This window comes from Vombatus ursinus, unplaced genomic scaffold (assembly GCF_900497805.2).
Source record: "Vombatus ursinus unplaced genomic scaffold, bare-nosed wombat genome assembly UNPS02012758.1, whole genome shotgun sequence".
NCBI classification, from domain to species: Eukaryota; Metazoa; Chordata; class Mammalia; order Diprotodontia; family Vombatidae; genus Vombatus; species Vombatus ursinus.
In genome coordinates this window covers 165,613-180,214 of record NW_020952536.1, presented here as the reverse complement: position 1 = coordinate 180,214, position 14,602 = coordinate 165,613, and the positions used below count along the sequence as shown (strand labels likewise).

At 42.3% G+C, this 14,602-nt stretch overlaps 1 protein-coding gene across 1 annotated transcript in view; it reads left to right on the top strand.

Moving 5' to 3' along the window:
* The window catches only part of LOC114040170 (transcription initiation factor TFIID subunit 1-like), a 55,283-nt gene that overhangs the window by 11,570 nt on the left and 29,111 nt on the right, over nucleotides 1-14,602 (top strand). The window contains exon 17 of the mRNA XM_027858184.1: nucleotides 769-1,007. Coding sequence (XP_027713985.1) covers nucleotides 769-1,007 — 239 coding nt within the window. The remainder of the gene's footprint in view (nucleotides 1-768; nucleotides 1,008-14,602) is intronic.

The following is a 14,602-nucleotide window of genomic DNA, read 5'->3' as shown; positions in this document are numbered from 1 at the left end:
GTGTGTGTGTGTGTGTGTGTGTGTGTGTGTGTGTGTGTGTGTGTGTTTCCCAGTCTGTTTTTTTGTTGGTGAGTCTCCAGGATTCTCTGGATGCATCTGTCTCACTAAGAATCTCAATGTCTCTCTAGGAGGGACTCAATGGGTTTCTCTGTCTTGCCATGCTTCAGCACTTTTCTGTGCATCCCTAATCTCTCTGAAAATAATTGAGTGTGACTGTTTCCTTTTGGGAGGGTTCTTGGGTCTCTGGGGCTCTCTGGGTCTATTGGAGTGTGTCTGTGAATCTGGATGTCTCCATGTCTCTCTGAGTGTCCTCAGAGGTTCCAGATGATCATGCGTGTGACAAAGCTTCTCTCTCCCATCTGCCTATGGGCTTCCCTCTGGGTGGTGGCATGTCTCTCCCTCTCTGTTATATGTTGTTATCCCCTCCTTGTATCATTGGATCCTGCATGCCCCAACGTGTCTTTGGTTCCTGCTGGGTGAGATTGGTCTAGGGCCCAAGGCCACTGATCAGATTGACATCTAGGACCAAGTTAATTTGGAGTTAGACTTTGCCCCTCACAGGACCCCACTAGAGTCTGTGATACTTCCGTGGTATGTTCGTGATTGCCTGGCTAATGCTTTAGCCTGCTCCATCTTCCCCTCCGCTTGAAAGGGTTTCAGAATATCTGGACTGAAGGTATATTGCTTATGAGTAGAGGACAAATTTGGGGCATGATGCCCAAGCTACTTTCTCAAGTCTACCCAACCATCCTCTTCCATCCCTCTCAGGGTCCTGGCTTCTACTGATGTGCTGTCCACAGATACAGACAGTAGTATATCAGATGAAGAAAATGATCATATTATGGACAAGATGTGTCATGAAATTGAGGACCTTCTGGAGGGTAAGACCAATCCTGAGAGGCTACAGAGACAGAAGGAAAAGCAAGAGAGTCAGGAACTGCGGCAGCTAATGCTTGGAGGAGATGGGGGTGCTCATCTCCAAGAAAAACGCAAGACAGAGAAGCAGGGTATGTGATGAAGGAAAAAGTGGGATGTCTGGGGGGCCATGCCCATGGAGGAAATGGGAAGTGGGATGGCTAATACCCTTTGTTGCAGCAGGACAAGCTTCCTGAACAGAACATTCAACATTCAACAGCTTTATAAGCACCTCTGAAATGTCATTGCTCTCTTTCTGTCTTTCCTTTTCTCTCTCTCCTTTTCTCTACCTTTTTCTTTGTCTCTGTCTCTTTCATTGTCCCTCATCTTCTACCCATTTCCACATCTCATTTTCTTTCTCTCTTCTATAGATGAAGGCTCAGTCACCTCAAGTCCTGTATCTCTGGTTATCCATCGGACATATCTCGATGAGTCTGGCAAAGAGTACGTGCGTAGTGAGATAGTCCAGGATCCAGCAGTGATCAAAACATACATCCATGTGAAGACCACCAAAGATGAGAACTCTATGTAAGGTCAAGGGTATGATTGGGGGTGGGGTGAGGATGAACATGGGGGTGGGTGGTGTTGAGAGGCACCTGAGGGTAGGTTGGGGCTGTGTGGGGAGAGAGGAGTTTGACTAATGTTTAGGGAGAGGTCAGGAGGAGAGAGTCTTAGTGATTTGGGTAAAAGATTTCTCAAGAGCAATTACCATGGGGCAGCTAGGTGGTGTAGTGGATAGAGCACTGGCCCTGGAGTCAGGAGGACCTGAGTTCAAATCCATCCTCAGACACATAACACTTACTAGCTGTGTGACCCTGGGCAAGTCACTATAACCCTGTTTGCCTCAGTTTCCTAATCTGTAAAATGAACTGGAGAAGGAAATGGCAAACCACTCCAGTATCTTTGCCAAGAAAATCCTAAATAGGGTCACGGAGAGTCAGACATGATTGAAAACTGAATAAAAATGGGGAGGGGTAATGGGGTAATAATCCCTGTCTTACTCACCTCCTAGAAGTGTGGCCATAATTGTGCAAGTTACATCAATTCTTTGTGCTCTTATCATGGTATAAAAGGAGGTGGGTCTTTGCTCACTGTGCCTCTCTGACTGATCCTGGGGAGATTTAGAGCCTTGAGGGAAGGGGCGATCTTGGGGTTGGGTGGGAGACCAAGAATGTAGTGGCTTCATGCAGAGATCAGAGGTCTGGCTCCGAGGCATGTGGGCCTGATAGGGATGGGGAAACCCAATGGGATGCCCCACTGGGTATGGGTGGATGCCTTGTCTTAGAAGGAAGTCTCTAGGCTAAACCTGGAAGGCAGATTCTGAAGTGTCTTCTCTGGGCTCTTTGCTGGGACAGCCGGCGGTTCTTTCAGCCAGATGAGCAGAAGAAGCAGGAATTGCGGAAAGAAAAGAAAAGACTCCAAGACAGACTTCGCCGACTCCGCATAGCAAAGGAAAGGGAAGAGCAGAAGGGACACCTTTCCCCAAAGAACCTTTCTAAACCACAGGCTCCCAAACTGAATGTAAGTAAAAGAACTGGGCTGGGGAAATTCTGAGACATTGGAAAGGGTGAGAATCAGCTATCAGAACCAAGGCTCACAAGGTCCCCTTGGGGTGTCCTCACCCACCACCCTCCCAGAGGCTGGGAGGAAGGATGGGATCTCCCCAGAGCAGTAGGCTGTGCCTTTCTCCTAATCCTTGGTCTATACTCACTCCTCTTGGTTATGTACCATGAATTCTGATTTTTCCTTGGAGTTGTAGTCTTGGTATGACCCACACTTCTCAAGCCTAACTTTGACCTCCTATGTGGCAGCCTGACTTCTAATACTCCAAATTTTATATTGATGATGGATGATGCTGATGAACAAACCTCTGAGAGGTCAAAATACCTAGGTGGCTCGATCTTTGATACCTTTCTTCTACAGCTAATATGTGGTGCCTGTGGATCTCATGGACACATTAAGACAAACAAGATGTGTCCAAAGTACTGCCCACCCAAGGACCTGGCCCCCAGGCTCAGAGTCATGACCCAGGAGCAAGAGGAGAAGGAATTGGCTAAGCGACTCCCTCAGGAATCCCTTATCAAAGTCCAAGAAACCAGACTTTTCATGAATAAAAAGCTATTTGAAGCGTAAGGAGGACAAGGTAGAGGGAGGGGCGCAGTAGCTGGAATCCATTTTTGGGCCTCCCTAATGGTTTATCTAAAAGTAGATATTAGGGCACAAGGTGGGAGAGGCATAAATGCAAACAAGGGAAATGGATTTCTGGGACATGAGTTCAGGGAGCCATGGGTTTTTGTGAGAGACCTAGGGCTACTGTCCAATATCTTGGGAATAAGGACCATCAGAGCATGGTGAGGAGAATCCTGGAGGAGGAGAGAAGGTATAGGGTTGTTTGGGATACAGATATGAAGGTCATTCTCCTTCCCCTGAGAGACTAAATACCAGACTTAATAACAGAAAACTTCAGTGTCCTACAATTAGTTTGGAGAAGTGGCTTTGGGGTGAAGGAAGATTTGGAATGAGAGGGGAGCTCAGGACCGTCAAGTGGTCTCATAACTATCCTTTTTGCAGCACGAATGAGGTCCAAAGGGAAACACTGAAGGTGAGAGTTGAGAAACGGCCCCTGCCCCAGAGCCAGTCCACCCCTCCCCAGAAGAGACAACCTGTGCATATGGATTCTGATGAAAGTTTAAGCTGTATCCGGGTAAGACTGATCACAGAACCAGGAGCTGAAGAACTAGTTGAGTCCTTAGAATGTAGGTTATCTGTGCTTGGAGTGCCTTTGGGAGCATTTATTAGATGAAGAACTAAGGTGCAGAAGAGGGAAGTGATTTACCCCAGATCCCCAAATGAGGAAGGGACAGAGTCAGGATTCTGACCCAGATTCCTGAGTTCAGCTATAGAATGTAAAGGCTGCCTATTCCCCTGTGTCCCTCCTCACTGGCTCCTGGGGGAATCTTCATTTCCCCTATCCATCTCTAAGACAATGGCATTGGGTAACGTGTTCTCTAAGGGTTTTCTAGTTCTAGACCAGAGGAATGTGTGTATGTGTGTATGTGTGTGTGTGTGTGTGTGTGTGGTATACACAAGTCAGCTCCCAGAACCTGAATCCCTGATAGTTAAATGCCAGAAAGCATCATATGAGGCAGTTCTCACGGTGTGATCTTCCTCATTGTTGGGACCCCAGCCTTTACTCACCTGCTACCCTTATCTGGCTGGGGCATCATCCACAGTGCTCTCAGCTCTTGAGTGCAGCCAAATCTTTGACAGGTCCTGAGGAATCTCAGCATAAACACTAAGACACACGTCAGCTGGTTATAGGGATCCTGGACTGTCACTTTCTGGCCCGTCTTCAGGAATAAGTCTCATATCCCAAATTTGAGATTTATAAGTTTCTATACAGAAGCTCCAATTCACTGGCTGCTCCCTCTCAGCCTTTTCTTTTCTCCACATCCAAAATGATAGCACTGGAAAGAATGAGGGGGATTCTTCTTTGTCGTCCTACCCAGAGCTGAAAACTAATGTTGTAGATTAAGCCAAGCCAGGCTAATGTCTGTAATTGTGCTGGGTAGCTCAATATGTCAAATGATTCTGTGACTCCATTTGGTAGATGGAAGGGGACCTTTCCTGCATTCCTGACCTCGTCCACAGCCTCAAACTCTGAACCTTCCACCCCCCCCCCCAAGCCCTCAAATGCTCTAGGAAAGAGAGAGGAGAGTAGAGTACTGCTCACATCCCATAGACATAACCAAGTGATGTTTATTTTCTCTGCAGCATCCATGCCAACCTGCTGCTCCTTGCCCTCCATCAAGGAGACACTTAAAAGTTCCTTCTCATCCAGTGTTCCCTCCCCAGGTTCCTCTGGCAAAGACTCAGAGGACTGCTTCTGTGATGTTCACAGCCAAATCCCCTCAGAAGACTCTGCCACCCCCAGTCCAGTCAGCTCAGAATGAATCTGAAGCCCCTTCACATCCCAAGCATAAAGACTGGAGTCTCCAAAACCGGCTCCAGCAGAGAGACAAGAGTTTAACTCGGCCCTGCCAAAAAGGGCCAGATTTCATGGCCCAGACTCAGAAACCAGTGATCCCTCCACCCAAGGCAGGCCCAGTTCCTCGGAGCCTTCTGTCCCATCCTGCTAGACAGTCTCAAGATCTCCCAACATGTTCAAAGCCATTGTTGCATGGCTCATATGGCCATCAGTACAAGAGACCTGGAAGCTCTCTGTGCCGATCTGGCCAGAAATTGGCCCAGGAACCCAAAGCTGTTTCCAAACGAGGTCCTCAGAATATACTGGACAGATCGTTCCAGAGATCCCCATTGGACCAGGGCACACAGCCAGCTCCCCTATGGAAATCAGGTGCAGGGGTAAGTAGCATGGGTCAGGAAAATGGGGACTAGGGGTCATGGGCTTACCGGGGAAAACTCCTCAGGAATAGGTGGAAGGGAGGACCTAGTATGGAATGGAGATTGTGTCCCCCATTGGAAAGAGAGGGGGTGTTGTAGAAATCAAGGATATTGGGAAGATTATTACCAAGGTCATGTCCCCATCCTTATGAGAAGGGAGGGAAAACCAGAGCCTCCCCTGTTTGGCCTCACCTTCCCCAAAATATCCAACTGGGGAGTATGGCCTGTACCCAATCATTAATAGAATCTTTGTCACCCCTCCCAACAACCCAGGTACTCCAGGCTCCTTCTCGGGACAGAACCCCCATAGGGCTGGTCCAGAAGCATCAGGTCAGTGTTCTGTATGAGGACCTCCAAGTTTCTGATACAGATGAAGAAGAAGAAAATGAAGAGGAAGAAGAAGTATGGAATAAATGAAGAAACACAGAGTGTAAGGTTTTGCCCTCTTGGGATATAGGAATGTAAGGATGTTGGCACGTGAAGGGGAGACAAATGTAATTTTGAAGAGACCTTGTAGCACTGACGTACTTGAAAAGGCCTTTTATTTCAGACCATAGGATCTGACTTTAAGTTCTGGATCTTCCACACATGTGGCCTTAGGCCTTTTAACAGGTCTGATCTTCAGTTCCCTTATCCATCTCTATGACAATGGCATTGGGTAACATGTTCTTTAAGGGTTTTCTAGTTCTAGACCAGAGGAATAGGGGTGTGTGTGTGTGTGTGTGTGTGTGTGTGTGCGCGTGCGCGCGTGCACACACGGATGTGGTATAGACAAGTCATAGTCAACCCTTGAGCCTTTCCTATAAAAGGGAGGGCCTAGGTTAATTTTCTTTTTTCTTAGGAACTGTACAGAGTCAAGATCAGCATTTTCATCAGAAAAATTGGGAAATGGGTCTCTAGAAAGATGACCAAGGTCAAGACTACATTTCAGGAAGACCACAGAGAGAACTGCAGGGGAGAAGACACCCTTGCCTGCCTGGCCTCTAATCCCCATTCTCAGGATTGTAGAACTTGGACAATTAACTCTTTTGTCTTATGTAATTTTCATTCATGATTTCTTGAAATATAGCTCAGGTAAACCAGGCTTTGATAAAGCCCATTGGGATTCAAAAGGAACTACTAGACTATGTCTTCAAACCCAAATCCCTCTGGCTCTCACTGATTGGCCAGTAATGAATGGGTCCTAGTCCAAGCCTCACTTGCTCATTATTTGGGTTTTGATAGCTCTGAGTGAATGTAAATAGCTACTGTTTTTGTTCTGGCTAGAAACTCTGAGGGTCTTCCCCTCCCAAATCGATTCTTTTGGGAAGTCAAACTACGTCATCTTTTGCCTCAGTTCTTACCTAGCCTTTAATCATTGAATGGGTGTTGCCTTAGACAAACTGAGACCTGGGAAAAACCTTAGCTTAAAAAGGCCAAGATCTCCCATTGCATGTCTTGCCACTGGACTCTGATGACTCTGGAGGAGATAATGAGGCAAATATCTTTGCAAAGCCCTGCCTCACTTTAACCCAATTCACTTACAAGTCAAGACATCCCCCTCCTGATGTCATTAGTCTTCTTTGAGAATGAAGGGCAAACAAGAAGAACAGTGGCTCTGAAGGCATGACCCCTTGGTATCTGTAAAGTATTTTAAGGTGTAAATAAAGCTGTTCTGTTTCTGAAGGTTTGTGTGTCTGAAGGTTCATTAAAGGGTTTTGTGTGAATTTTCGTATCCATTTCATTAGTTAATGCCAATAAGATTGCCAGAAAGATTCAGAAATGGGTTTTACTGCAGTTTATTACATTTAGAGTGTGACACACCTCATCAGCAATTGATAAAATATAAATTTCATCTACCTTACCCTACAGGAAAATAGGGGGGGAAGGGGACAAGAGAACAGGAGGATGATAGAGGGTAGGGCATATTGGGGGAGGGGGTAATCAGATGTAAACACTTCTAAGGAGGGTCAGAGTCAAAAGAGAGAATAGAATCAATGGGGGATGAGATAGGATTAAGGGAAATATAGTTAGTTTTTGACAACATGACTACTATGGAAGTGTTTTGCATGACTACACATGTATAACTTGTATTGAGTTGCTTGCCTTCTCAATGAGGGTGGGTGGGGAAAGGAGAAAATTTGGAAACCCAAGTTTTAAAAACAAAAGTTAAAAAAAAATTGTTTTCACATGGAACTGGGAAATAAGATATACAGGAAATGGGGTATAGAAATCTATCCTGCCCTATAGGAAAATTGAAGGGGAAGGGGATAAGAGAAAGGGGGGAGAGATAGAAGGGAGAGCAGATTAGGGGGAGGGGTATTCAGAATACATGCCCTCTTGAGGTGGAGGGAGGGACGAGATGGGGAGAAAATTTGGAACTCAAAATCTTGTGGAAGTGAATGTTGAGAACTAAAAATTAATTAATTTTTAAAAAACTGAATAAAAAAGAAAAATATATTTAATTCATAATTCAGCTAACAACATATATTACATATGACAAAAATCGGATGATCATTATAATGCAGTTGGTCATACAAAGAAAAAGTGTGCTTGTTAAAGAGAAGTTATATCATTAGCTATATAAGATTGAGAAAAGATGTCCTTGTTGGTATAGCTAGTTGTACTAAATTAAAAGGAACTACCTGTCATGGTAGATAAGGAAGGGGGCATTAAAGTGGCTCTTGGAACCCTCCCTCATTTTTTTAAGCAATTAAATCTTTTGTACCAATTAGGGGAGAAAAAAAGACACTGAAAGGAACCAGCTGTTGCATCTGGTTCTGCAATTCATGCAGGAATCATACAGCAAGTTGAGGAATACAGGACAAAATGGAATCATTTCCATTCTACAAAACAATCCACTTTAGAAAAGTTTCCCTTTGGTTACATAAAACTATTATCTTGGGCCATCTAATTTAAGGGTAAGTTAACAACTCAATAAGTCAGTTGTTTTTATGACAAATTAGGCAATTTAGCTGAAAGATGGATTATTGCAATTATAAAACAAAAATAGGCTACTAACAAAACACACAAATGCAGAATATTCTCCCTAAAACTAAGTATCAAACATCAATCAATAAAATCAATCAACTGTACTACTATAAATCTGAGGAGGGATAAGAACTATAATTTTTAAACAGTTGAAACAAAACCTCTTGGTAAGGTTGGAGCATCATAATAACTTCCCAAAAGGGTTAGAACACTCTAAAGGAGAGTGGAAATACAAACTATTATAGGGGGACAAAAAAGTAAATGGAATGCATCTTAATATGCATTTATAAAACAGGTTTTTTTGTTATCTTTATTTTGACTGTCTACTTCATGAAGTCATCTCTTTCTTGTAAACATTTTCCCTTGGAAATTTTGTGTTAAAAGGCATTTCCTTGACCACTGTCCACAAATTATACAATTTGAGTAAAACTCGGGGGCTTGGTATTTTAAAATAGGGTGTTAGTTGTTAACAGTACCTGGAATGGGTATTTTTTCCAGGGAAAGTAGGCAGAGGTATTTCCTTCATATCTTTCCAGGTTCCAGGCACCTGTGAAGATTGCTAGGATGTTGTCTTTAACTGGCTAGTGGTAAAACTTAATACAGTGTAGTAGAGTCTGACAAAATCATTAGTCTTCCAAAAATATTGGCCTTCCAGCAATTAGTTATGTGGGGAAAGCCAATAACTTATGGAATTAACCTTTAAACATCAGGACTATAGGAAGAACATCAACTTAGTAACTTAACTGGAAGTTTAGAGAGTTCTTAATACTTACATACTATATGTTCTTTCTACCTTGCCTAGATACTCTGTATGCCATGGATAATGCGATTTATGTGCTAGGGGAAAAAAATCTTGAAAACGATCCTTGAGCAATTGATTTGTAAAATAAGCCCATCTGTCACTATTTTCAGGGAGATTTCAAATAGGAGAAGCATGATTAAAGTGTTTCTTTACAGTGATTAAAGTAATATTGTATGTAAAATCCTTAATCCAATTTTGGAATTTATAGACAATAAAACATAATAAAAGCTTGCATCTTTAGGCACTGTGTAAATAAAATTCATCAGCATACATTCAAATAAACCTGAAGGAAATTCATTACTTTGTTCTACTTTTTCAATATTGATATTTATTATTATTTTAAGGATCAAAATTTTTTAAAAAAATCATTGAGGACCATCTTGTTTACTAGATCTTTCGACATTGCTTTTAATAGAAAACACATGAAGCCATTCACACATATCTTAGTTCTCAAATGGTAACAGTCTAATCTTGTTGCTTTTCTCAAAATATTGTTACAATATTAAAAATGAAACCTTTTACAGTTGTGGTGGAATTAAATTAGAAGTTGACCCAAAGGACTCATTGCTCACTAATCTCATTGGGTTGGTGAGGGTGAGGTCGGTAAGCAGGAGTCCAGCAATTAAGCAAAAAAGATCCTTATTCGTCTAACCTGGTAGATACTTAGATGAAGCCTGGACAGAGGGAAATGTACTTTTTCCATCCACGACTTCCAGGCATCGTTCTTCAGCATTAGCAAGAATAACTTAAGTGAACATCAGATGAATATCAGGAATGAGTAGATGCAATTTAACTCAAGGAAATATTGGTAAAACAAGGTATCCTGCCCCACTGAGGAAACAGGGTGTGTACATTTTTCAGCTTAATTTCAATTGTAACTAAAGGCTGTGATGGGGTTATTACTGGGGTATGGGGTATTCAGGAGGACTAGCACCTTTGGAGTGAGGACTGCCAAACCTTTTTTGGAGCTGCTCCACCTTCACACCACTCTCATCTGTGGCTCCAAGAAGCTGTAGCAAGTGCAGTGGCCGTACCCCGGGAAAACTGTCTTGGCGGATGGGCTAACCCAAGTTGAGGGTAACTAAAAGGTCTCAAACCCGTCAGTGGGGGATGTCTACGTGTCTACTTCAAGCATGTGAAGACTTCCTCAGATGAGAACAGTTTCTTCCAACAGCTATGAAGGCAGCTGAAGCAGGTGCTGGAGAATGTTTAGACCTCGGTCAGACAAGGAAGATACCAAAGTCATCCACTGTATCCCAGGCTATTGCCAGTTGTCTTGACTTTTGTCCTACCACTGGACTTCAATGACTCAGGAAGAGAGATACTGATGACTTTGTGCAGGTCTGCCTCACTTATATGCAATCCACATACAAGTCAAGACATCACCCCTAGATGTCATTGGCCCATTTCGGAAATAAGGGACGAACAACAATTTTTATTACTACCATAGCTCACAACCTTTCCACTTAAACAAAGTCAAACTTCCTCAAACCTTCGCAACATGCTTAATCCTTCTTTGCATTTTTATACACCTTTGTTGTGGTATGAAAACCTACACCTTATTTATTACCTTTCATATTCTTCCCTCAAGACTTATTTTTCTCTTTCTAAATCTCCAAACCCTTTACTTAGTCTACCCAACCTTCCTTTGCTTGCTCAAATCCTACATTTCAACTATACCCCAAACTATATTTATTCTACTGAATATTTCCTTCATAATTTTAGTATATTGTTATTAAAACTGATGACTTATTACAACCTTGCTTTCCCAAGCTGCACAATTAATTTCATCGCAGGTGATTGTCTTCATAAATTAACCTATCGCAATTAAACTCTGTTGCTTGATTAGTTACAGTTCAGGTGTTCTCTGGTAAAGAGCCCCAAATCTCTCTCATTCTCTCAAAAAGAAGCTAGAAACCTGCAGTGCCTATTCTTAGTCTCAGGAGAAATTTGTGGGACAAATCCTTTTTTAAAAATCCATCTAGATGTTCTTAGTAATTACAAAAACTTTTACAAGGCCTACAGTGGCTTATGTGTTTCTGTTGATGTATAGGAACAGGGTTCTAGGTCCTCCCAGCTCTTGTTAACAGCTTCCAAAACCCTAGACTGTCCAATTAACCATCAAGGTCCATTATGTTGCCTACAAAGTACATCTCAAAGCATTTTTCCAAATTAAATCATACTTACTCTATCCTCTTTTTTGCTTACTTATTGTTTCATTTTCCAGTGATAGGATGGTGGAACCTGGACCCCCAAAAGCCCTAAGACCATATCTCTGAAATTAACCCAACCCCCCCACCCCATGAGAAAATTTTTCCCCCTTGCAGGCCTGAATCTGTAATTCCCTTATCAGAGCAGACACAGGGATACTGGTTCAAGGATTTTAGTCCCTGGCTAACCCAAGGACTCTCCCTTCAGCCAGATCCCCAAGGTCTATGACTCTGACAACTTCCTCAATGTCTGGTATTGAGGCAGTTTGAGGGGTTCAGGGATCACCCCCAAGGACCAAAGTACAGGACAAGGTCATCTGGAATGAATTCATGGACTCAAGCATTCTTTAATTCAAGTTAGCAAAGGTTTATTATAACACTAATATGGTAGGCAGAACTCCTTAAGGGATTCTGCAATCTAACAGGAATGATGCTAAAGTTTATATGGGAAAAGCAGCTAATTGTGTAGCAAGTGTGCTAATTAGGTGACAGCATAAAACCTTGGTCACAGGCATCATTCACTACTGGAAACTGGGTGGGGGGATGGGGAGAGGGTTCCTAAGGGGTGTAGGGGTGTATTTTTGGTCTGTTATATCTGTAACAATATAGCTTCAGGAGTTAATGTCTGTAACTTGACCTCTGGATCGTATATGATAACTATGGGAATCAGTATGTGATAATGTTGTTGATACAAGATAGTCCTGTTCATACAAGGGAAAGTCTATGACAGTCAACTTCTTCCTGTAACAGGGAGAGATAGTGAGATAGTTTACCTCACTGGGCCCACTCATGAGTTATTGCCAGAGATAGGTCTTTGGGCTGGGGAGAAAACTGTGACGGATAGTGTTTTGAGACTAGGAAGAAATATGATCTTGGAAGTGGGGTCTGAGTACAAGCACCCAAGCACTACTCCATCAGTATCAACAAAGTTATTTCTGCAGACTCCCTACACTTTTTCATTCATAGCTCCCAAGACACCTGAACCCTTTGCATCACCTAATTAAGATACCTGGCATTCCTTTCCCATGCCCCTTTCCAATATAAGATCTAGATTCATCCCTATTAGGGTGCAAGTTCCCCAAAGGGATTTCTCTCGATACTATTGGCATTACAATAAACCGCCTCTTGACTGAAAGACAGCTTGAGTGTGTGAATTCATTCCAGGCAACTCTGCCTTGGTCTTCTAGGAGTTCCAACAACCCTAACCTCTACCTCAAACCTCTTCAAGAAGATCTGGAGACAGTATATAAATATATATATATATGTATTCACACACACACACACATATATATACACACACATACATATATATGGTATTATACTTTATAATTCACAAGTCAAGAGAATTGTATGTTTCAATTCTTAACAATATTCCTTATACAAACAATTTTACAAGGGTAACATACATTTGGTTTTTTTTTTTTTAAGGCAATTGGGGTTAAGTGACTTGCCCAGGGTCACACAGCTAGTAAGTGTCAAGTGTTTGGTCTGAGGCCGGATTTGAACTTCGGTCCTCCTGACTTCAGGGCTGGTTCTCTACCCACTGCGCCACCTAGCTGCCCCGTAACATACATTTCTAAACATTAATTGCCAAAATTCTAAATTGATTGCATTTAAGGCCACTATAGAGAAATCTTGATGAAAGTATGCCTTAAAGGACACCAACCCCCCTTATTTTTCAGTTTTAAACACATCACTGGGATGTCAGATATTGGGTGGGCAATCATAGGGAACAGGATGTTATAGCCAGATGGTTTCCCGAATTTGAATTGAACATAATCTATAGTCTTTGGTTTGGTGGACACAATTAAACCTGGGTTTGCTAACTTGTAGTATTCAAGATCATTTTCCAATTAAAGTTTTAGTCTTAAAAGCAGGAAAAGAATTTACCCTCAGCTGCTTCTGAGTTAACACAACATATTTCTTTCCATGCTCAGCTTTAGTTAGTTAGTATTCGTTATGTTTCTACTGGATACCTTATCAATAGAAAAGGTAATTATTCAACTTCTAAAATTTGTGGGGGAAAGGGCGTGAAGGGAACACCTGTAGAAAAGTCAGGGCTGGGATCTTGGGGTCTAGAAAAAAGAAAATCTATCTTTGAGATCCACAGCCCTTACGCCTCCCCCCGTTCATTATTGCTCCTTGGGGAACCCTTACCGACATTCCCCTTTAGACTTCTAACATCACTTCGTCCCTCAAAACAGTATTATTCAAATTAGACAAAGGGAGAAGTTTTTAGAAGCATTTTCTGTTTTCTCTGGATCATTTAAGGGAATCCCTCTGGCCATACTGTTTTTGCTATTCTTAAATCTTTCAGTTTAATGTCTAACACAGTCGTTTAGAGCGGCAACCCCTCCCCCCGCTCCCCGGCCACGTAGCTTGGCTTGGATGGGAGACTAATCAATTAATCCCAATTGAGACCAGGGTGGTACTCTCTCTAACAATTAACCATTTCCTTCATCAGCCTTTGCTTTCTATGGCTGAATTCACAGCATCAACTCGCCCAAAGTAGGTTCGTTCTCTGCCCAGAGGGCTCCAGTTCAGGAGTTACTGGGAGACACGAACAGGGGGAGGTGCCCCCGGACACCTTCTCTAAACCAATTAAAGTGTGCTGCCCTGTTAGCGACACTAAGCAGCTTAGAGCCAAAGGCGAGCTTGTTCCTGTTAGCACACCCTCCTCTCCCTTACTGATGGTGAAGAGGAGAAAGTGCCTTAGTTTTTACTCACGGAAGAGATTTAAAAAAAAAAAAAATCCTTGGAAACTTCACCGATACCACTTTCAAATCTGCCTATATGTTTTTAACTTTCTTAAAGCGAATTTCAAAGAATGCCATTTCGATACTCAGGACAACAGTTTCAGTATATAAGCTACAATTTAGAGAAACCCCACCAATTTCCAATTAGTTTATGATGTCAAACTTGTATAAATTGAGGAAAAGATCCCTTTCTCTCTCTTTTAATTTTGGCCATGAACAAAAGACAAAGTTTTAGAAAAGTTTTCTCTCTACTTTTGCCCTTCAGAAAAAATAGAGCTGATCTTCAAGTATTATGCTACAGACAGAGAGGCAAAAAGACACAAAGACACAAACACATTCAGGGATATAGAGTCTAGGTGACTAGAAATAAAAACTACTTTTCTTAATTATTTCCTCTGTTCAAGGAAATCTTTTCCTTTTTTCTTTCCTTTTCTTTCTTCTTTCTTTCTCTCTCTTTCTTTTTTCTTTCTTTCTCTTTTCTTTTCTTTTCTTTCTTTCTTTCTTTCTTTCGCACACAGATGCCTAGATGATAACTGATATATATA